The following is a 24352-nucleotide window of genomic DNA, read 5'->3' as shown; positions in this document are numbered from 1 at the left end:
ATATTAGAAAACATAACATACATATTGACTTTTAATGACACCATCTTTAAGTCATCTCATTGATACACATTATTAAACAGAACATACAACTATAGTTTGGACATTATTAAAGAGGAATGGAGTCAAACTTCATTCATACACATTACATCCAAGATTTTCAGTAAATTGGATTCTAAGTTTGACACCGAATGTTCACTAGATAATCAATATCTTTTTCAGGTTAAAAAAAAAACGCAATGTGTTATTTTAAGTCTACCATAAATCTCATAAATAAAGATTGATGAAAACCTCTAAGGAAATGTGAAAATTGGGTGGAAAAGGGACAAAAAGACGAAAAAAGTCAACTCTTAAAAGTCAAACCCATATGAAATTCGACAAGTGACTTATGGGGAAGCCCCAATTATCTTTGTGATAAACAAAAAAGATTTATTTAGTGACATGAAAAAGTTGTTAATTTATCATGAACATAAATTTGTATTTTTTTTTTTATAATTTCTTCAACCTTTGTTTGTAAGATAATATTTTTTTTTGATTTAATACTTTGTTGTTTTTTTTTTTCGTTTTTTGGTTTTTCAATCAATATTTTAGAAAATTTGTTTTATTTTATCAATTTAAATTTAAAATTGGGAGGACAAAGTATATAAACCACATAGTGACAATGTGAACACTTTTCAAAAATTCCCCCATTTTCAGATTCGTGAGTCCCTCTTTCTCTTTCTCTCTCCTCCAGAGGGAAAGCAGAAATATCACTCTTTCTTCCTTTCCATGCACTTTCCTCCAATTTCCTTCTCCAATTCTTCAATTTCTTCCTCTTCACATGCTAATTTCACCAATAATCCAACTTTAGGGTTTCATCAATGGACTCGAAATCTCAGGGGAAGTTCAGCTATGGAAGACAGTCATCAATGGCGCCGGAACGTGAGGATGATTCCCCTAATTTGTTCGAGAACGTTGAGTTTGATGAGGAAGGAGTTAGACTGATGTTCTTGGCGAATGAGGGTGATTTGGAAGGGATTAATGAGGTTTTGGATTCTGGGATTGATGTTAATTTTAAAGATATTGATTCCAGAACTCCTCTTCATGTTGCTTCTTGTCAGGGCCTTCCTGATGTTGTTCGATTGTTGCTCGAACGCGGCGCGAAGGTTGATCCTAAGGATCGTTGGGGTAGCACTGTGAGTATAATTTTCCACTATTGACAAGTATTGTACTGTTTGTGTTTTTGGTTTTTTGAGATCATAGTGTGTTTTATATTTGATATAATTGTGCCAATTTATAGAATTGGGAGCTTATTGCTGTAGGTTTACCATAAATTTATTACTGGTATGATTTAAAAAGATTACTTTGCACTTGGTTGTGGCAATGGATCATAGTTTCATAGTTTGGTTGTGTACTTGTGTTAGTGTTATGAGGGAGAACTAGTGTGACATTTAGAACTTGGAATATAAAATCACGAGGGAGGTTCGTCCTATATTCAATCGATATTGTGTCCGCTTGGCTTACAATCTTACGTAGTACTCTCACTGTCCTTATTTATGAAAACATTGAGAAGTGACATGCTTATGAAGAAAACACATGTGGGATGGATAGAGATATACTACCTCCGTTAACTGTTATTTGCAACAAAGGGGGTAGCACGGAGTCCTAGGCAAAAGTTTTTAAACATGATTATTGAAATATAAGGGCATGTACTTAAGCACTGATCCAATTAAAAAAAAACCCACAATTAATCAGAACAACTAAACAACCAACCCCAGAACCCATAATCACCACCACCACCACCGAACCCACTGAAAACCCAGAACCCATCAAAAACCACCAACACCCACGAACCCAATGGAAACCTCCACCAAAACCCATCGGAAACCACCAAAACGCACCGAATAACACTAACCCACCAAATCCCAGCGAAAACCACCAAAACCCAACGAAAACAACCACCAAAACCCACCGAAAACAACCACCAAAACCCCGAAAGCCCCAGTTAAACCACCACCACCACCACGAATTGAATTAATTACAATTAAACCACCACCACCACCACGAATTGAATTAATTACAATTAAACCACCACCACCACGAAATCGAGCACCACGCCACCCATTACCCTACGAAACCCAACACCACGCCACCTACCACCCTCGGAAATCAACCACCACAAAACCTAGACCTAAACCCAGACCCAGAACCACCGACACCTAGATCCACCTTGGAAACCCACAAAACCTAGACCACCATCCAAGAAACTCGTGCCCCCACAACCACCACACCCACGAAACCCACGAGAGACTACCTCCGAATCTGGACATAAGATGGGGAAGATGAAGGAGGAGTGAGATTTTGATGATGAAGGAGGAGAGAGAAATTTGATGAATAAGATGAATGTTGAGAGATTTGATTTTTTTTGAAGATCTGATTTTTTTTTTTGTAAAGATTAGATGAGTTAAGAGGGTTATAATAGAGTATGGTTAGTGAAATGATTAAGGTAGTAAGTTGGTTAAGTGAGGGCAGTTTGGTCATTTCATACAAAAAAACTTACTAAAAGAGGGAAAAAAACATTTGTTGCAAATAATAGGTAGCATCCGTTTATGGCAAATGTTGCAAATAACCGTTAACGGAGGAAGTAGATAGAGATGGGTGGGAATCTTTCCTGCATGATAGGGAAAGGAGCGGGAGGCAACTTACTAGAGAATGTATGTTAATATTATCTTGAAACAAATAAAATTTAGGTATTGATACTCCCTCCGTCCCCTAATACAAAGCCTCATTTCCTTTTTGGTAAACCAAAATGCAATGTCTCTTTCTATTTAAAAGTTGTATTTTTTGACATTATTACCCTCTTTTTGACGAGTTGTCATTTTTTTTTCCGTTACGTTTTTGTATTTTTAACATCAATTTCCAACACTTTCTCTCTCTCTCTCTTCAATTATTCCCAACTACTTTTTCTTTCTCTCTATCTCTCTTTAACCCCACATGCACATATGTACTTTTAATCATTAGTTTTAAAGAATTTACAACTTTCTTAATTCCCGCGCAAAAATCAAAAGAATCTTTGTATTAGGGGACGGAGGGAGCACTAGATAAAAGACTTAAGGAGCTCTACTTTTAGTTTATTTTATCAGGCATTTAATGCTGTATTATGAATAACCATGATCCAACGAAAATGTGTGAGTACCTGGTATATGAGCCTGAAGTATTAATTTGGTCTTAGTTTGATAAAGCCTACTTGGCAATACGTGGAACGTGCCACTAGAAGTACTTGGCGATATCATATATCTTGAGAACTTATGGGAGACAAGAATCACACTGTACTTGACAAATATCTTCCCCCTCATTTATTAATGCTTACCTTTCTCTCAAGTAGAAATCCTCACTTCAAAACCCACATAATAGTATAGCATATTAGCATGCGGTATGCTAGCTTCACAAGTTGTTTATTTGATTAATTCCCAATAAATGTAGTTGCAAGAACCTCATGGTTCAATGGTGTGTAGGGCCTAAAGCCAAAGCATAAACATTTTATAACTTGTTTGACTATTATGATAGGCTATCACTGTGAAATTATGTCTGGAAGACACATTGAATGTGGTTTTCATGTTTGCTCATCCAATTTGAACCTTTCATTACGTAGTTGTCATGATTTCTATTTTGATTTCCCCCTTCATTTTAGGGGTCTTATGTTTGTTTTGGTTCATATCCACTGACTGGTGTTTATGCTATTGCCACCACACTATTGATTTGTAGCATGTTTCTTTTTACTCCATCTAGTGGCCTTTCAGCAGGTTGTTAGTGTAATTTACAGTGTTTGGTACTTTGGTCCTTATGGGAGTTAATTGCTGAACACCACCAAACTTACATCATGCTTTGATTATAATGCAAAAACCTCCTTTTTTCTAACCCATCCTTCTGGATCATTCCAATTTTTATGGAGTAATTTGGCTGGGTAGGTATTACCATTACTTAAATAAAATCTATTTAAATCCAGTCCAATGTAGGTTTTGTAAAGTTTGGTTTTGTTTTGCTCTTGTACAATCTCTTTGGAATACAATTTGGTTAAGTAATACTTTGGATAATTGTACTTGAATAATAACAAAATTTTTAAGTCACCTATTAAAATAGATTAATTCATTTATATATTATTTTGTGTGTAATGATTTAATGATTTAATACTTCCTCTGTTTATGTTTACTTGCAAGTTGCAACATTTTTACTTATGCACTATTCATATACTTCATTTTAACTAGCTTTGATATGTATAATTAAGGATAAATATAGTCATGTGATGTCTTGTTATATTTTCCTCAATTTATACTTTCACAATATTAAATTTATATCAATTTTACAGATTGGTAATTAAAGATATTAGTGATTGACATAATGCATTGACAAACGTGAAATGAGAGTTGTTGCAAGTAAATAAAATTTAAAAAACTGAGGAAGTAGTAATTACTTTGTAATTTTAGACTCAATGTTCTTTAATAAATAAGGAAAAGTGATCTTTGTTCCTATATTGGTCCTTTACTCACACGTGTAATGGAATGTTCCATGTTGTTGGCAATATTGTGACGGGGCATAGACTGTATTGTCATCAAATGCACCATTGAAAGAAATAAAAAAAATATTGTTGGTATTTTCTGAAATTATTTCCCTTGAATATACTTTGCAATAAAGAACATGAGAAATTGGATGAGATTAATTATTTTGTTAAACTCACTTTTTTTCCTCCAATTTTAAACAGCCACTTGCAGATGCAAAATATTACAAACATCTAGATGTAATCAAGCTTTTGGAGAAACATGGTGCAAAGGTAAGTCTTGATGTTAATCTGCATTTGGTGCTCTATTTTGTTGTCCTCTTTCTGTATCTGTTGACCATTTTAGTTTTGTCTGTGGGTCTTTTTTCCCCCTATCCCCATTGACATCCTGTTCAATTCTGTATAGGTGGATTCTCCTGAAATCCCTGAATATGAGATTGATCCCAGTGAGCTCGACTTTTCCAACAGTGTTGACATTTCTAAGGTTACTTGGTGAATTCACTCTTTCTTATGGAGATTGTTTTCCTAGTTTTTTCCATTTTGCTTAATTATGTTTATTTATTTATTACATATATTACTGTTTTAGTGACTGTCTGGTTTATTACAAAGCTTAGGAAACTTCAAGACCAGGGAGCCGAGAGTGGGAAAGGGGAGGGAGGTGGGCAGCGTGGGTGGGGGAAAGGGAGGGGGTTGGGGTTGCCGGCGTCAGGGGATTGTTTGGGCGCCGGCAGCTGGCACGGGGAGGGGTGGCTGACGGGGAGGGGGAGCAGTGGCTGGATTTTTTTTTTTTAAAAATTAAATCATTAATTAATGAGATAATGGGTCCCACTTAACGGAACCCTTACAGATTCTGTTAAATGGTATCAAGAACTATATTTTGTAACTTTTGGTGGTAGCAAAATAAAATAAAATTTTAGATAGGTAGCAAAAGTCAAAATAGAGTGTTTTGGTGGTAGTAAAACTCAAAATTTCGTTTTTAAAATTTATTTTGTAAATTTTTTGTATACTTTTCCACCTTATTTTTTTCCTCCCATTTTGTCCCCATCAGGGGCCGGTAAAGGTCCGGGCCTGCTTTATTTAAATACATCCCTTGCATCCTACAGTGTAACATCTAAAAAGTACTCCTACAACCTAAAATTACTAATTGTAGCTGCTGAATTTGCCCAAATCATGCGCTTATGCTTATGTGTTCTTTCAATCACCTTAATCACCTTACTGTTGCCTGCATTCCCATGCAAACCAAGACATTCTCAATGCACCAAATACTCAACTAGCTGCTTCCAATCTCCACATATTTGTCAAAACCTGTAAGAATATGTTCAAATAAACAGCTCCTTTCAAATGCCTTTGAAAAATTGAAGAATTCTATTAAATAACAAAGCAAGTTTAACTCTTGCTCTTGGATCAAAATCCTTGAATCACCAAAGTTCTTTGACATGAAAATTCAGAATATTGATGGCTCGAGATGCTTTAACAGCTGAAGAGCTCATTAGCCGGGAGATGATGCCAACCACATTTAACTGCTTTATGTAGTGAACTTGAATTTTTTTGGTAACATTGAGCGGTAGGGATCAGTTTGGCTCATGTCATGGGATGTGACAAAGTTTTACATTGGCTGTCACTGGCGTACCGAAATCCTCCTCCTTTATCCAGGCTTGGGACTACCAGCGGGAAAACCCACAAAGACCTAGGACCATGAGTGAATGTTTTAAGTATTTTGGATCGATCATCCAGAAAAATGGTGACATTGATCAAGACGTGGCCCACAGGATTAAGTCGGGGTGGCTTTAATGGAGAGCGGCAACAGGAGTCTTATGTGACCGAAGCATCCCCTTACAGTTGGAGGAAAAATTCTACAGGACTGCCATAAGACCAGTGTTGTTCTATGGTACAAAATGTTGGAATTCTAAAAAGGAGTACATTAAAAAGATGGAGGTTACGGAAATGTGCATGTTAAGGTGGATGTGTGGAAACACTCAAAGAGATAGAATCAGAAATGAGGTTATTTGCAAGAAAGTAGGTATGGTAGGCATTGCAGACAAACTAAGGGAAAATTGCTTGCGTTGGTTTGGGTATGTAAGACGGATTCCCGAGGGTGCACCGGTTCGAAGAGTGGAAGAGTGGGAACATGGAGGGGTTAAACGAGGGACAGGGAGACCAAAAATGACTTGGTTGGAAGGAGTTAGGAAGGATATGAAGTATATGGATTTGCATGAGGATGAAGCATTGGATCGTAAGGGATGGAGGAGGAAGATTTATGAAGTACACGGAATAATCAAATTTGGTTCATGTAGCCGACCCCACTTATGGGATTAAGGCTTTGATTGATTGATTGAGCGGTAGGGATGAATTTCAGCAGGTTGCATGACTGATTAAAATAGTGCTAAAATCTTCATTTTTTTGTGTGTTTACTATGAAACTATGAAATCATATTAAATTATCTTTCATGTCCTAGGTCTGAAGCTCATATTTTAGTCTTTTCATAAATCTGTCAAAATGATCTTAGATGGACTTTGTTGCCTCACTTGCCTGAAGCTGAACTTATCTGAAGTTTGCTTCACCTTTCCCTTGGTAGCATACTAACATTAATGCCATACCTACGACAACCTTCCACCACCCCAAAAAAAAAAAAAGAAACGGAAAGAAAGAACAGGTAAAATAAAAATTTTCTCCTAAGATAAAGAATAGTTTCGTTTTCATGTTCTTATACTCTGTTTGAGACAATTTGTAAAATGGTTGGGACCTTTTATTGGCTGCTTTCCTAGCTAGTGTAGTACTCCCTCCGTCCTTTTATTAGAGACCCATTTCTCTTTATTATGCTAGTAATAAATGTTAGAAATAGGTCTCCTAATTTAGGGACGGAGGGAGTATTTTTTTTCCCTTCTTTTTGTTGCTTTTTGAGAGGATTTGAAGTTATAATGTTAAATTAAGTGAAAATGATCTAGCTCTATATCAAGTTATACTACATTTTTTATTTATTTTAGATTGCAGTATGTTCTCATCGTTTTTCTTATAGTAAGGCACATATAGTTTTGGTGTCAAATTATTTTGGTTATGTTGCTTGGACTCTCAGCATTATCATTCCCTTGTTCATCAATATCAGGGTACTTACCGCATTGCATTGTGGCGTGGGATTGAAGTTGCTGTAAAAACACTTGGAATTGACGTGGTGATGGATGAAGAAAAAGTGTGAGTTGACCCTATATCTTATTTATTTCTCTTCTGATTTAATTTTGTTAGTCTCTGATTAATTTTAATTTTTGTCCTTGGCTTGTAGAAAAGCATTTACAGATGAGTTAGCGTTACTCCAAAAGATACGCCATCCAAATGTTGTACAATTCTTGGGAGCTGTGACACAGAATAGCCCAATGATGATTATAACAGAGTACTTGCCTAAGGTCTTCTTTTCCAAATGAGATAATACATTAAAATATGCTGTCTGGTTTATGATGAAACAGTTAAAGCTTGATGTTATGCTTTAAATATATTCTACCTACTTTTTTTTGAGCTTTACTCACTTTCAGTGTTCTTCACTCTTCTTCCTATTTGTTAAGCTCATTTCTACCCCTTGTATGTCTTTTGCTCATAATTCTGAAACAATCTCTTGTTTTAAAGTATACTTCTCTCTCTCTCTCTCTCTCTCTCTCTCTTTGTTGTTGAATTTTATTTTATTTTTTTTAAATTTTATTTTTTGCAGTTGTCCCTTATTAATCCTTGGTAATATTAAGCATTCACATACCCCACTTTGACCATCTTTGCTAATCTTTACACTAGGAATACTTTGTTCCTGTTATGAGTTGCACTCATTTATCATTTTTCTAGCATCTGTTGTTAGGATTCATGCCAGCATGGTTTTAGTTGGAGCATAGATGTTATCACTTAGTTAGAAAGAGGTTTAGGTTTGGAATCTAGTGTCTCGAAATGTCTTCTGTTAGGATGAATGGAGGTTTGCTTTGGAGCCTAATTTCCTTTACAACAATAAGCAAGGAGGGTCTTTAAAAGAACTAATGGGATGTATTAACAGGGAATCATGTCTCTTGTATTACTCCTAGGTAATTTATGCAAGTCTCTTTCTTTTCTTTCATGGTAAGTTTTAAATTGGAGCCATTTGGCTTATGGTGAAAAAATTATGGCTGGGCAATATCCTTTTTTGTTTCTTTCCCTGTCTTTACCAACTCCTTTTTGTTTACATCATGGCATTATGGGTTCTTTCATGATTAGAGAGGTCAGGTATTTAGGCCCTATTCTCTTCACCTTGATTTTTCTGAATTGAAATTATTTTTTACTGAACTAAAATTATTTTTGTTAAACTTAAATTTTTTTTTTCTTTGATTCTCTATTATATTTGCTCTTTAAAGTTATTGATTTTTACTGAGTAAAACTTATTTAACTTATTTTTACTAAACTGAAAATATTTTTTGTGAATATTATTTGAATAAGTTGAAGAGAACATGGCTTTAGTCCGAGTCTTCAGAGTAGATGTGTTGTGCTCTGAAATTATTGTTGGTCAAATCGAAGAGTTCAATGGCTGAATATGCATGGTGCATTTTCTTGTAAGCTTCTTGTACACTCTCGCAAACTACTTGATGTTTTACCCTTCTGAATTGTTTGAAAATGAAATTCAAAGGTTAGAAAAAGGCGATTTTTTAATTCTGGACTAAAGTTTTTTGCACGAGGTTCATACTAATGATAGTCAAATTGAGACCTTTCCCCCAACTGTATGTGCTTTGTGCTAACAAGTGGTAACCCTAAAACCCAGAAACCACTTATCTTTGCATTCTGATTTGGTTGTTTGGATTATTCTTTGTGTCTTGTGATATTGTGAAGATGGAATGAGTTGGTATATCTTCTACATTGAGTTTGAATAAGATGTAGTGGCCTTTTTGCATGCATTGCTGTTTGTAAGAGATGTGGTAAGGCTCTTTGTGGGAAAAAATTATTTTATACTTCCTTCATTCTATTGTACCCATGTTTTTTTTTTTTTTTTTTTTTTTTTATGGTGAATAGTCAGTTTTACCCATACTTTTATTCTCTCTTCTCATATGAGAGCGATCTCTCTCCTCTCCCACCAGTCACACCCAATTAACAGACCATCATCCAATTTCTCTCTCTTTCCATCCATTGCACCATACCTTGTTCCTCACTACCACCACCACCTCCTCCACTCGTCATCTCTTTCTCTCTCCTCCCTCCACCACATTGTACCATTGCACCACCACTACATATAACTCCTCTTTTGCATCAACACATCAAAACCCTCATCATCACCATCACCACGAGATAGAATTAAGATCTTGATTTCGTCGCTCTATTGGAGGCTTACATCGCAGACCCATGTTGATTGATTTCATCAATCTACTGGAGGCTTACATTGCAGACCCATGTCAGTGGATTTCGTCGATCTATATGAGGCTCACATCGCATCAGTCATTCCTCTTTTGATTCCGTCAAAATGACTAGTAATTTTGTTGTCTCTCGCACAATATCTTTTATATATATATATATATATATATATATATATATATATATATATATATATATATATATTACTTTATTGGGAATTTGGGGTGATTGTTGATTAGGAGAATGAAAGAACATTTGGGGATTGAAGTTTAAGGGGAGAGGAGATAAGGTATGTCTGAGGTGAAGAAAAAGATGGTGACCAAGGTGGTTTATAATGGCTGAGTGGATGAAGGTTTGATGGTGGTGAGCAGTGAAAGTGGCTGGCTGTTTAGTCGGATGCTCAGATCAATTGGCCAAGAAGAAAAGTTTAAGGAGAAGGGTAGGAGGGTAGGGATGAGTAAGGGTATTTTTGTCTTTAGCATATCTTTCCCACTAATCCTTAATTTGTGTGCTAAAAAGAAACACGTCAACTAATAAAAAACGGAGGAAGTAGTTTCTTTGTATTGACATTCATGATTCAAGGACCTTTCCAGGATATTCTTTATTTGATGTGCCATATGGCATGCATCTTAAATCACCAGTTTCTAGAAGGCTACTTGTCTTCTTTTGATATAGCTGCATACTTTATTGTATTATTTTACATTTTCTTTATTTGAAATAAAACAAACATTTACAGTTTGCTTGTTCTGTATGTAGGGGGATCTTCGTGCTTTTCTGAAACGGAAAGGTGCTCTAAAGCCGTTAACTACGGTGAAGTTCGCTCTCGATATTGCAAGGTGGCTTCTCCTGTCTGCATATGAAATCGAACTACAATATGTTTTTGTTCATACTTTTCTGTTTCATGTGCATGATACTCAATGAACAGCGAAATAGAGAGAGCAGACAAAAGATTCTAAGCTATTTCTCACTTTGTGCACCTTCCTATGTTTCTTCAATGCATCAGTAGTCCTTAAGGTTTTTATATTGTTATCATGGTCTATGGCATGTGAGTAACTTGTGATGAGCATAAAAGAAAGAATTAAAACAGAATGTATATCTTGATATTTTGCACTTCTCCCTTTATTAGTAGAAGCATTGGGAGTTTGGGATCAATGTAGCGTTGCTGGCACAGGCTTAGCTGAACCAAGTTCAAGGCTAGCTTTGACTGAGCTATAGGTCTGATTTGTTCCAGTCCTTTCTCCTTAGCACTCTAATTCTATTTCTGTCTACTGGTCAACACCTTCAAAGTATTGGAGTGCAATCTGTGGTCTTTAATCAATATAAATCAATGACTTTGATTTTTTCCACTTCCAAAGTATTTTCTTTTCCCAACAGGGAGGTGCTGGCTTGGAAAGCTGAGTGTGAGGAAGGTTGTGTGGATTGCAATTATGTGGAAGGATGGTCAATTATTTGGATTGTGTATGTTTGTTTGTGTTTTGCGCTCTTTAGACTGCAAATTTATTATATACGAATACTCTTTGGTCTGGACTAGGAAAAAAAAAAAAAAAAAAAGACACCAATCATCTTATTTTACTTGGGTGGTGTGCTGTGGATTATGCTGTGAAGATTAGTAGTTTTAGGGCTGAATCCTATGTTAGTCAGACACGGCTAATATCGCGAAGTGTCCGTGTCGACACGACACTTCACGGACACGGGACACGTGTCCGATCCTTCACTGTGCACTCGGACACTTCCATTAAGAGAGGAGAGGAAAAAAGAGAAGAAACATGAAAGAAAAACATATCTTGTTCGAAAACCACCATTAGGAGAATTTACCGAGGAAAGAATTATAATAAAAAAATATGGGTAGACATAATGAAAAATTTAAAACTTTTGTAATATATAATTTATTTATATAAATTTAAGTGACGTATTGACGTGTCCTCGTACCCGTGTCCAAATATCGGACAGAGTCCCCGTGTCCTAAAATTTTGGAACTTGCCGGATCGGACACTTGGACATGTGTCCGTGTCCGACATCCGTTCCCGAGTCCATGTAACATAGGCTGAATCTATCATTGTAGATTTGCTGCTCTCCAATCCAAACAGGCTAAGTGGGAGCTGTGTCAGACTATGTAATGTCTTTAATTGAATGTAGGTTTAATAGAGCTATTTAGGCTTCCGTAATCTTAAACTGAATAAAAAGATGCCTTTAGGTTTACATTTGTTTATTCTTTACGCTTCCTCTTGTGTGCTTTTTATTGTTTAAAAGTTTGATTCAGGAAAATAAAGTTCAAGATCTTTTTAGGTAGGCTCTGAAACTGCATAATTGATTTGGTGAAGCTTTCATTGATATGATGAGCATGCAATTTGCTTTAGATTTGAAAGACTATTATATTGCAGGGGAATGAATTACTTGCACGAAAATAGACCAGCAATTATACACCGAGATCTTGAGCCTTCGTATGTCTTTCTAACTTGTTCTCTATTATCTTGACTTTCATTTTCAAGTTGTTATTTTAAAGAATGTGAAGCTATGCGTATTGGAAGCATTCTTACTCTGTATTGGTTAAGATCGCAGTAATATACTGCGGGACGATTCTGGGCATCTGAAAGTTGCAGATTTTGGTGTGAGCAAGCTGCTGAAAGTCTCGACAACGGTTAGAGAACATGAGCCTCTGTGGTGTCAAGAATTCTCATGTGAGTCTTCTACCTTTAAATTTGTTTCTGGTTATCAATATTCTGCTATATTCTTATATTTGGAAATTAATGTCTTTAGTTGTGTATTGTATGATGATGTCTCTACTTATTGATATATGTCATTATGATCTTATGAAGGATTTACTGCTTTTATCATCTGATGCAAATATTGAATATGAATATCTGGTAATGTATACATAAAGTTTCTCCAAAAATGGGATTCGAGAGAAAGACGAGAAATAGAGGACCACCAGAAAGGCTAAATAATGAGCGAGGTTGTGGAAAAGTAGCTGAAATATGCATAGGGAGTTGGGTGCTTTCAAATTATAACACCTAATATATTAAGATTTTCATAGCTGAATTATGACTTTCATTTTTGGAATACACGTAAAGCGATAAGGGTATGAATCCTTTGTTGGACATTTCACTTCTCACTAGGACCCTTCAATCATCCTAATGCACATGTTGGTAGAGAATTTGAATTGAGAAGAGAATCAATGCAATATGTGCTGGCAAGTGTGGCTGTAGATGAGTTTTAAACAGGAAAAAGAATTTGATAAACCAATTTCCCTGTAATGTTTGTGGGTATCTAGCAGTTATTTAGAAGGCACATGCAAAAGCCTTTTGAAAAAGGATTGCTTATGTTAGGTTAGTACCCCAGTGTCCAGAATTTTGAGTCAAACACTCAGATATATACCTGGCTCTTGGGCTCATGTATGGATAATGTAGGCTGAGAGAGGTTGTTTGAGAGACCTACAAAATTATGTACATTTTTGAAAATTATTGAACTTAGAGAAATCGTTTTTCAAAATATCGAATTAATGTTCCTCTCTCTCTCTCTCTCTCTCTCTCTCGCTCTTGTGGAAGCAAAGGATTATAAATAGTTTATAATAAAATCTCTATCAAAGTGCTTCACACAAGGGAGTAGGAAAAGAGAAATCTGGGAGGTTGGTAATTTGGAAACTTGGAATACATGAACCACTTTGACAAAAAATTCTGAAAGAGGATCCACTACTACTTTCTACTTTTGTTTGAAAAGATGTCCTCGGGAAAATGGCCCTCTCCTACCAAATTTTTGCCAAAATCTGTTTGAGGTACCTCCTTTTCTGTTACAATTTATTAGTCGATTTTGTACTCGTGCATATAACGTGCTTCCCTTAAAGTGCCTGAATAATCAATATATTATCTGAAATGAATTTGCTTTTCCCTTGTAGTTAGATTGCATATTTGTTTAAGTATTTTCATCTCTGCTGCTATTATTGTCAATGAATTGAATTTCATAAAAATATGGACTCCTGGACTTATAAATGAATGGAAATAAAAGAGGTACTAGGTAATTAATTGTTCTTTTTCCCCCCTATTGTAACCCATTTCTCAAAACTTATGCTGGTTGTTCTGGCAGGGAGATATGTGGCTCCAGAGGTTTTTAAGAAAGAGGAATATGACACAAAAGTTGACGTTTTTTCATTTGCCTTGATAATTCAAGAAGTAAGATTCTAGCTTTTCCTTCACATATCTTTCATTGTTTCTGAGATGCTGGTACTCTAATTGGTTGGTCTGTCTAGAGTTTTAGGATCAGTGTGTCTGATTGAATGGAGTTTAGGAGTTGCTTGCATCACAACCTTATTTTTTAATAAAAAAATCATTTATTTAATTTATATTTTCAAGATGCTAACTTTTATTATTTTTACATATTGGTAATTAAGATATAAATGATATAGGTTATGCATTGGCAGACGTGATATATAAACGTGTCAACTAAAAAAGAACAGAGGAAGTTTTGCTCTCTATGTTTGCTAGGCCTATAGTATCCTAGGATATTCCCAAATTTTATGCAAGATTTCAACTTACGTGACACTAGAAACTTTTACTCATACGTGCTCTTCTTTTTTGAAAAGTGGAAAAGTCATATTAAAGAAACCATCTTTCTGGAGTTGACATGACATCATTCTTAGAGGAGGTCATACAAAGATAATAAGGCTATTTTTTCCTCAACCTATAAATCTGAATTACAATCCTTGACATGAGGAAAACTATTATACACCTGCTAATTAAAAAGAATAGCACAGCAACAGCCCTGTTAAATGTAGGAAATAAATTCCTAACTCCTGTCCTCTTATCCACATCGGCATTAATTCCAATTCTGTAGGTACCAACTTCCTAGTTCCTACTATTTCTGTCTCGCTATAACTCTTCTTTTTGATAGCTACTATTTTATGGAGTCTTGTTTGAGAGTTTGAAACTCCATTTTCTACCTTGAATCTTTTGGCAGGCATACAATCAAGATTTGATGACTAAAATTACTTTAAAATATACTCCCCTCGTATTTTATTGCTTGCTCCATTTCTCCGGACACGGAGTTTTAGGAGGAATAGTAGAAAGTATTATTTTATGTGGAAGTGGGGTTAGTTGAAGAATAAAAATTCTGAAAAAACAAAAGTGAGTATAAGTGGGGAGGAGAGATAATATGAAAAATATTGGAATATGATATGAGGGGACCACTAGTAGGAAGGAAAATAGTAAAATATTGTTAAATGTTTCCAAAAAGGAAATGGAGCAAGTAATAAATATGGCCGCAAAAGGAAAGTGGAGCAAGTAATAAAATACGGAGGGAGTAGGTTTTTGTAGTCTTCTTTAAGTAAATAAAGACCTTCCATCGAATGTAATTCCTCTGTACCTTTGCATCTCACCTATGCTGCTGCACAATATTTGTTTCACGTTTAGCCAAGTCTGAAGAAATGTGTTGGCCTGCTAAACGGCTTAGATTAAGGCTATGCCTGTTGATATTATGATGATCAGTACTGCAAAACAAACCTCACTTGCTTAATATTCTAAAACTCCATGCACAACCTAGTGTAGCACTTGAAAAAGCCAAGGAGTACTTTTTAATGTAAAAGTTAATGCAGTGGGGGAAATTTTATCATGTGAAAGCTGATGCAGTGAGTAAAATTTTATATTCCATGTGAGAGGATATTTACCTTATTATTTTTACACACTTTCTACTAATTTGTTAGGCATACAAGGAGAGAGAGAGAGAGAGACAACAGCAACACCAAAACTTTATATTTGAAAGGATGGTCTCAGATGCATAAACCTAGAATACAGCATCCAAGAATATCTCTTGTAGTTATCCAGAAAAATCCGCTTCCTCCATTTGCATCTTTAGTGAGGTATGCAAGAGTAGATAGAAATAATTAGATATTGGTGGGACTTGGTCAAATTAGGGCCATGCTTGGATTGGGGGTAATATATTAAGGGGGTAATAAAAGCCAAACTTGAAATAACACAAGTAATTAGTGGGGTTATTGTAGGAGACAATGTGTTTACAAATGAAATAAAGTAGTTGTGCCATAAGAAAAAGAGAGAGATGGAGGAATTATTATCCTCATAACGAGGGTAATAGTTACCCAGCCTCCCCCTAGTGTAACTATTACTCCCAAAATGAGGGTATTAATTCTTCTTTTTTCACATCATACCACACTATCACTACATAATTTTCCTTACAATCACAACATCACTATCTCCTCTTTCCCTATATTCACTTTCATTTTGCTTAGTTTGACTTTTATTACCCTAGTAATACATCTCCCTCAATCCAAGCATGCCCTAGGAAGTTACGTAATTAATAGGAAATAGATGGACATTGGAAGTTGTGATTTTAAAATAGAGAGAGTAATATAAAGCTTTTATTAAAAGTTTGACTATTTCTTGATTATAGTTATTTGTTCTCTTTGCCAAATGCTGACAATTGGAATAGGTAGGTTATATTTACTTGAGGCTTGTCTTGTGGGCTGGGGGATAGGTTGCTTGGTTTACTTTGAAGCTTAGCCTTTTTCTCATAAAAACAAAATCATGTTTTGAATGATATTAAGGGCATTAAAGCATAATGTCCATTTAATTGATTGATTTTGTGCGGTACACCCAATTCCTGGTGGTGCATTTGTTTTTGCATATCAGAATGTAGAACTTTCACATATCTTGCATTAGCGTTGTGATTGATGGAATGGATTATATGATTAGTGAAATGCATGCCACACTGTAGGCCCACACATTTTTATTAATTGGTTCTTTGGTACATCGTTGACTAAGGTTTTGTCTTCTTATGTATTATATTCTTTAGTTGTAAAAGCCTATGAGCAAATTATGTCCTCTAAACATATGCTTTAGTGTCTATGAGATGATTAATTGTCATACATTTGTTGAATTCATCCCTAGCTACAATAGATTTTGGCGACTGTGCCTTTCTAAACATTTAACGTGTTACTCCCTCCATTTTAAAATAAGTGCATCACTTGTCTATGCACAAAGTTTTAGGCCAATGAATTAAAGTGAGTATTCTAGTATGCAAGTGGGTGAAGTTGAGGATTATTATCTTGATAAAAGGTTAGTGGGGAATATTTTATTCACACATAAAGGTAGTGTGAGTATACATGTGGGGAGTTGGGGACCATGAGAGAGATAGAAAACATATAAAATAGCATGTGAAGTTAGTAGGATGGAAGAGAAATAATGTAATAGATGAATATTTCATTTAGGGAAGTGATGCACTAATTTAAAAATGGAGGGAGTAGCAAAGAGCCTATAATAACCTTCCGCAAAGACTTATCTAGTTCCCTAATTCTCTACGGCTTCACCACATATAGCTAAACTGAACCCTATATTGCTTTCATGACGCCACGTGAGAGCGATATACTTTAAGATCATCTGGTAAGAGTGAGTTTCCATTCTCAAATAGCTGACATACTTGTTTAGCTATCAATACTTCATTCAACACTCCATCATCCTTTATGTGTAACTTTTGGATCTCCACCATCTATTGAACACGATTTACCTTCCCACAACATGTAAATTTCATCCGTTAAACTATTTTCCTTTGATCCAATCCTTTAACGAAAGAAATAACTGCTTTACAAAATGACCCATATGTGCTGGAAACCTTGGCACTTGCTGTAGTTTATTTATGAATCGTGACCTGTATTTGATGTCTTTGTATTCATGGTGCTCCTTTTTTGAGCTCAACTTAGGTGGGCCATTAATCTATGTCTGTATCTAGAGAAACCGGTGTTTTTAACAAAAGTTGGCTATATGAATCACTTGATCCTTCCAAGCGTCCCTATGGTGTGTAAAGAGTCTGACCTAAACCTTGCGAGCTTGATTGTTGGAATTTGCCAAATGAAGATGTGTGCTTTTCCACAGAGCTAATGAATTGTTATTCTCATGAATTCATGATGTATTTTGGGGACCCTGTATCACCTAGGTGTTGCATCAGCCCCATTTGAGATGTATGGGTGTGTATCAGCCATATTGGTTCTGTATAGGCTGTATTGGTTGATGTTAAATGCATGTTATAACTACATAACTATCAGTTCAATCTAATAAATCTACTGAAGTTCAGATTTATTATGATGGCTTATGATGTGGACTGTTATTTCCATCTAAAATTGTTGGACTCGTTATTTATACTTTAGACTTGTGGTTGTGGAGGTTTTTTTATTTATTTTTTTTATATCATTTACATTCATAAATTTCAGTTTCTTATTGACTTTTGGTTTACTGTCATGTGTGTCTTCAGATGATCGAAGGATGCCCTCCCTTTGAATCAAAGCAAGAAGAGGAAGTAGCTAAGGCATATTGTTCAAATGAACGCCCACCATTTACAGCTCCAGCCAAATATTATGCTCTTGGATTAAAAGAGTAAGTTTCCAGGTTTTATTCTCTTTTTATTAATAAGTTGGAGGAGAGCTGCTGCAGTTTTTGTCTTCCTTATTCCTGTAAGATTGTGGCTAAGTTCTAAAGAAGTTACTACTTTACTAATATCAAAACATGGTGGCAAGTGTTAGATATGCATCTGTTAATTTTTTGCAGTGCTTGGCTGAATTTCTGTTAAATCTTTTGTACATATCATCTAATGCAATGTATGACCAGAAATTTTGTTTGATGATAAGATTGATAACTATGCTTATATCCTATAATTTTAATTAAACTATTGAAGATTATCTCTCTTGTGATAGGTATTAGGTTGATTTAATCTATGTCTGAAAGTATCTGGTATATATATATGTATCAGTAAAGGTGTATAGGCGTGTAGTTCAGTGCTTATAATATTCAAACCAGCCAGATCAACTTAAATAAAAATTTGACACCCATGTCTTAAGGTGAAGAGAACACAGGGCTTATTAGGCAGGAATTAAAATGCCTTTGTATCCCTTTATCTTGTAATTTCGACTGGCAATGAATGAAGGGGCAATATTCGGTATAATCTTTGTTTGGGTAAAATTGGAGATTAGGGGTGATCCTGCACATGTAAAGGCTTCATGCGAGGGAAGCTTGAAGCTGATTGAAATTGATACTGAAGTTCCCATGGGGAGTTTATTTCGTAACAAAGGCGTGTGTAGTGTATGTGACCACACATGCTGCATTGACATATGGTTGCATAAACAGTAATTTGTTTTTTGGCTCTTCTTTATTTGCTTTTCATGGCTATTAGATTACTCTAGAATATTACATTTGAGATTTGTTCTTGCATGTATGTTCTTCTTTGTAATTTTATCTTAAGGGTATAGACTACTGGATATCCAGCATAGCAGGGCGCATACAGTGATTTTTTGCTGAAGATAATTAGCTTATTCAATATTTTAATGTATAGTCTACTGTGCTGACTTGAATATACTTTGCAGATTGATCGAGCACTGCTGGAATGATAAACCAATGAAGAGGCCAACATTCAGACAAATAATAAGTAGGCTGGAGGTTATTGAAAATGTATTGGATCGTAAGAGACGCTGGAAGGTGAGTTATTTAATACTATGATTGCTAGTATCTTTGCTATACTCTAAGTTTTTAAAATCGAAAATGAATCAAGGGCTTAATAATATTGCATCTTCAAATGCTGCAAGAAATGTAGGTCAATTTTTTCAGCGGCAAGTAAAATAAAGAATTTTATTACCAATAAAGAGCATTACAACCAAACCACCATTACAAAGAAATCACAAGAATAAAAAATGCAATAGCACTAATAAACTCCTACCTGCGGTTGTGCAGCCTTTTTTCAATCCCACTCGTACCTTCTAGGAAGGGCAGAGAATAAAAGTCATCATATGCAAACAACTAAGAACAATAACCTCTGACAATCTTTAGCTCTACATGCAACTGTAAAACAAATTCTATGAAAACTGCAGTTGGAGCTTCACATTTAACATTGAATGCCTTCCCGTTCCTCTGAATTCAGATTTGATGAATTTTCTCTGCAGAGAACAAGTACAGCCTATGGTTGTCACCATTTCTCTTCCCAGCTTTCTCTGCCCAAGCAACCTCCTTAGAACTAGCAGCAGGTCTATGAAAACTCAGCATACCCAGAACCTGAGACCAAACAGTAGCTGAGTAGGAACATTTGAAAAATAAATGTTCAACAGATTCTGGTCAGAACCACAAAGACCACACATATCACTTGCAACTACTTTCCTCTTCAACAGTTTAATTAATAGATTCAAGCCAAGCACAATCTCACAACAGAGTATAAGCAATAGAACAGTAAGATAGAGAAGACTGATTGAGGCTTTGATTAACAAAACAACGGTTTACACAATCGATAGGTTTAGCCTATCAAGCTCTATAGTGACTTGAGGTCACAACTCTCACAAGGATTCACTCCCAAATTCTGCCTACCTTTTTCCTTTCTCTCTGTCTCTATTTATACTAACACTAAGTACTATTTACCTAATAATACTAGACTAGCCATATTGCCCCTCCTTGTGTTAGTTTATTACAAACAACTTATCACGAGTCAAGAGCCTTTTCAATAGAGCCAACCAAGTAATAAATTTACTCCTTGGAGTTGCTTTATTGAGAATAAGAATTCTGAACCAAGGACTTTTTGGAAAGGAACATCTTATCTTCTTACATGTCTCCTTGATAGAGAATTGACCTTTCTTAATCAAATAATCCCAACCACCAGCAATCGCAAGACATTCCTTAGCCTTGAAAACTTTTTTGAGGGACCAAGACATATTAACAGGACAAACAAAGCTATCAATGCTCCTGCCTTTGATATAATAACTAGCAACCCATCTACTCCAAAGTCTATACCTCTTATGGGAAATAGCCCAAAGAAGCTTGGTGACAGATAATCATATCCTTCATTCCTTCACATTGCTACCTCCACCAACCCCAGGAAGACAATGTCTTTCCAATCAACAAAGAGCCTTCCTAGAAGAACAAATAGTACCAGTCCAAAGAAAGCAAACACCCTGAATTTCTCTGATAATTTTTTTGGGCAGAATGAAAATCTGGCACCAAAAGGACTGCAAACTGAGCAGAATAGCCTTACTAAGTTGCAATCTACCTGCATGAGAGAGGTGTCTAGCAGTCCAAGACTGAGCTCTACAGTCACTCAAGACAAAATACAAACTTGAGAGAGGATCTTCTCAAGTTTTGCATTGATTATAATGAAGCTTCTTGCTGGATAAAGGAACACCTAAATATCTTAAAGGATAATCACCAATGGAAATATGAAGACCAAAATACAAACTACACTTGTCAAGATTAGCCTCAAGACCAGAAGCATGAGAAAACATACTAAAAGCCTGGAAATCAGTTCTAGCAAACAATAATAGATCATCAGCAACATCAAATGTGTAGTGGCAAGCTTTTCACATTTTGGATGGAAATTGAAATTTGGATCATCTTTCAATTTATTCAGCAAACAAGTGAGATTTTACATTTCAATAGCAAAAAGGAACGAAGACGTGGGATCACCCTGCCTCAAACCTTTTTTTAGCAGCAAAGGGAGGACAAGGCTTGCCATTTAAGAGAATATTTAAAAAACATTAGAAAGACAAGCAAAAATCTACTGAAACCAAGTTCAGTCATGAGTTCATGACATCCTTAAGATAACTCTGTTCAATGGAGTCATAGGCTTTTGTTTAGATCCACTTTGATCATGCATCTAGGAGACACATTAACTCTACTGTTACCACTGATAAGCTCATTAGCCAATAAAATATTATCAGAGATATGTCTATCAGGAATGAAACCAGTTTGAAACTCACTAACATCACCAATAACTACTTGCATTCTCTGAGTTAAAACCTTAGAAATGATCTTGTAAATAACAATACAGCATGCAAATGTGCGAAAATTCTTCACCGCAGGAACCTTGGGAATGAGAGTAACTGCGGTACAATTTAGTTGCCTCATAAATGAGAATCAAAGAATTCCATAACTGATGCATACACATCTTTCTTAATTATATGCCAGCTTTTCTTGAAGAAAACAGCATCTAGTCCATACAAGAGGCTTCCAGATAACGTCTTGAAACGCTATATCTTGCTTTTTGTTGCCAACATTCTCTAGTAACCCCTATCTTGTGCTAGATCATAGGAGTGACATTTCTTTGTATTTTAAGTTGATAATACATCTGTAATGTGAATGTTTTATGTGTTGACATCTTTTCACCCTCTGGATTTGACAGTCTGGACCTTTTGGATGCTTCCGGATGCTAGAGAAGTTGGGCAAGAAAGCTCCTATTGATTCAGGCAGCCACTCGTCCACCTCAATAGTTAGATGATGACTACCAATTGGAATGTGCATTATGTTCATAGGAATTTAAATCATTCAGTACATCCTAAATATTTCTCTGACCGCGGGCTGTTAAAGCTGCTTTTCTTCCTGCCATTCTTTCCTGACTTGCCAAGAATTCAGTTTCTATTGAATCTTCTGTGTAAGAAAGTAAGTTGGAAGAACCTTTAAAGTGAATTACTGAATAGGTTATACGCCTGTAAATATGAGACAGGTCTTATGTGAGGGTGCAACTGGCCGTTTCAACTTCTGTGATACCCATATCTCAAGTGAAAGATGGTTGATAGTACTTGTCTTATATTATTAGGATTCTTAGGAGAATAAAATGCTCCTTTGTGTGGTAGACACTAGACAGTTTTCTAAGTATACGTTTGGTCTTACAGATTATATTCTGAAATGAGATCCTTGTACAGTTGAGGAATGTAACTATTTCTGGTTCTATTGTTAGTGATGACAAATGATAGCATAACTTTGTTACTTTACACTAGTTTTTGTTTCCATTTTAATTTCCTAATTTATGTCATTTAGAAAAGGTTATCGAAGTGTAATTTAAATATACAAATTATTGCTCTGATTCAAAGAGGAGAAACTAAGGGTTCATATGGTGTCCCTTAGAAAAACTACTTTGATTATGAAATTAATTTTTCCATAAAATTGACAGCAATAATCTCAACTTTGCTCGATTCGCTCAAAATAATCTCAACTATTAATTATTTTTTAATAACCCAAACTTTAACATAAATTTGCTTCTAATGATCCCAACCGGTTATAAAACTTGCTATAACAAGTCACTCGATACGTGTTAGGACATGATTGTTCAAAAAATTAAATTAAAATTAAAAAAAATTAATCAAAGAGAAAAAAAAAATAATTAAAAAAACTTTAACCAGCCCAGCCAGCCACCAGCGCTTGACCTCATCTTGGCTGCCGACACCACTCCCCGGCTCGCCGGCACAAACAATCCCTCCCCCGCCGGCAAAGCTCGGTCACCTTACCCCTTTTCCCTTCCCACGAACAACCCCTATTCCCTAAATTCCCTCACCTCGACGCGCCACCCTCCTCCCATTTCCCTCTCCCCAATCCACCACATAATTAAACGCCCCTCCCTCCCCGGAACGACCACCGTCCCCTATTTGCCGGCCCCCAAAACCTTAAATCAGACTCAAAACTACCTAGAAAACCCAGCGGGAAGCCTACCTTAAACAACCCAGAAAACCAAACGACAAGGGGAGATGAGTGAGGTGAGCTTCGCTGGCGGAGGAGGGGGGAAATAATCCAGCGGGATGGGCGCAGGCCAGCGAGGGAGTAAGCAAGGCGCCGGCCATCGGAGGTGGGGGTCAGGCTGGGCTGGGGGCGACGGTTGTTAAATTGGTGGTGTTTTTTCTTTTTTTTTTTAATAATATTTTTTAAGTTAATTAATTAAACAATTAAATCAATAATATAAATTAAAATTAAACTTATTTTTGACCAATCATGTAATAACATGTGTACATTAAACTTTTGATAAAAAAAAATTAACTATTCATCAGGTTACTGGTCACTAGAGACCATTGAAAGCAAATTCATATTAAAGTTCGAATTATTAAAAAATAATCCCAACTTTAGATTATTTTGGGCGAATCGAGCAAAGTTGGGATTATTGCTGTCAATTTTTCCATTTTTTTCCTATTATTTATTTATTTATTTTTGTACTTATAACACTTGATTTTAGCACCATTCACTAGGGGTGTCAATTCGGGTAAACATTCGGGTTTGGGTTTGGTTTATCAATTTCGGGTTATAACGGGTCGGTTTATAATGGGTTGAAATGATTACTGAGTCAGTTTGGGTCGGTTTTGAAAATCATTGGGTCAGTTCGATTTGGTTTTTTTTTTTTTTTAATTGCGGTTTCAATTCAGGTCCGGTTCGAATCGGGTCGGGTTGTAGTTGGTTCGAGTCATAATTAGTTTGGGTTGAACTGAGTCGGTTTGGATACGGGTTTAGCTAGTTTAAAGTGGGTTTTGGTTAAAAACAGTTCGGATTCTAATCGGGTCGGGTTGTAATTGGTTTGGGTCATAATCAGTTTGGGTTAAATCAGATCGGTTTGAAAATGGGTTTCGGTTCAAAACAGATCGGGTGAAATTGGGGGTCTGGTCATTATTAGTTCAGGTCATAACCGGTTTGGATTGAACTTGGTCGGTTTGAAAATGGGTTTATCCAATTTGAAGCGGGTTTCTGTCCAAAT

The 24352-nt window shown here is 35.8% G+C and overlaps 1 protein-coding gene across 2 annotated transcripts; it reads left to right on the top strand.

The window, feature by feature from the left end:
• Positions 1-618: 618 nt before the first annotated feature.
• Positions 619-22751, top strand: LOC110691787 (serine/threonine-protein kinase HT1-like). Of its 2 annotated transcripts, XM_021868737.1 has the most exons (12): positions 621-1172; positions 4736-4804; positions 4938-5015; positions 7635-7720; positions 7809-7929; positions 10631-10710; positions 12256-12315; positions 12434-12552; positions 13955-14040; positions 18125-18246; positions 19230-19341; positions 22022-22751. In XM_021868737.1, the coding sequence occupies exons 1-12, from the start codon at positions 858-860 to the stop codon at positions 22115-22117; spliced, it is 1344 nt and encodes a 447-aa protein (XP_021724429.1). In that variant the 5' UTR covers positions 621-857; the 3' UTR covers positions 22118-22751. The 2 variants fall into 2 exon arrangements, with proteins under 2 accessions (XP_021724430.1, XP_021724429.1); XM_021868738.1 differs by lacking the exon at positions 4938-5015 and having other exon boundaries at positions 619-1172.
• Positions 22752-24352: the final 1601 nt, after the last annotated feature.

Source organism: Chenopodium quinoa, unplaced genomic scaffold, assembly GCF_001683475.1.
Source record: "Chenopodium quinoa cultivar QQ74 unplaced genomic scaffold, ASM168347v1, whole genome shotgun sequence".
Lineage (NCBI taxonomy): Eukaryota > Viridiplantae > Streptophyta > Magnoliopsida > Caryophyllales > Amaranthaceae > Chenopodium > Chenopodium quinoa.
The sequence above is the reverse complement of the archived record's forward strand: the minus strand, read 5'-3'. Positions and strand labels throughout refer to the sequence as shown.

Excerpts from the sequence above, each read along its gene's own strand:
- LOC110691787 (XM_021868737.1), top strand. The coding sequence starts at position 858 with ATGGACTCGAAATCTCAGGGGAAGTTCAGCTATGGAAGACAGTCATCA. Across the intron at positions 4,805-4,937 it reads TGGAGAAACATGGTGCAAAG|GTGGATTCTCCTGAAATCCC; the intron begins GTAAGTCTTGAT and ends AATTCTGTATAG. Across the intron at positions 14,041-18,124 it reads TTGCCTTGATAATTCAAGAA|ATGATCGAAGGATGCCCTCC; the intron begins GTAAGATTCTAG and ends GTGTGTCTTCAG.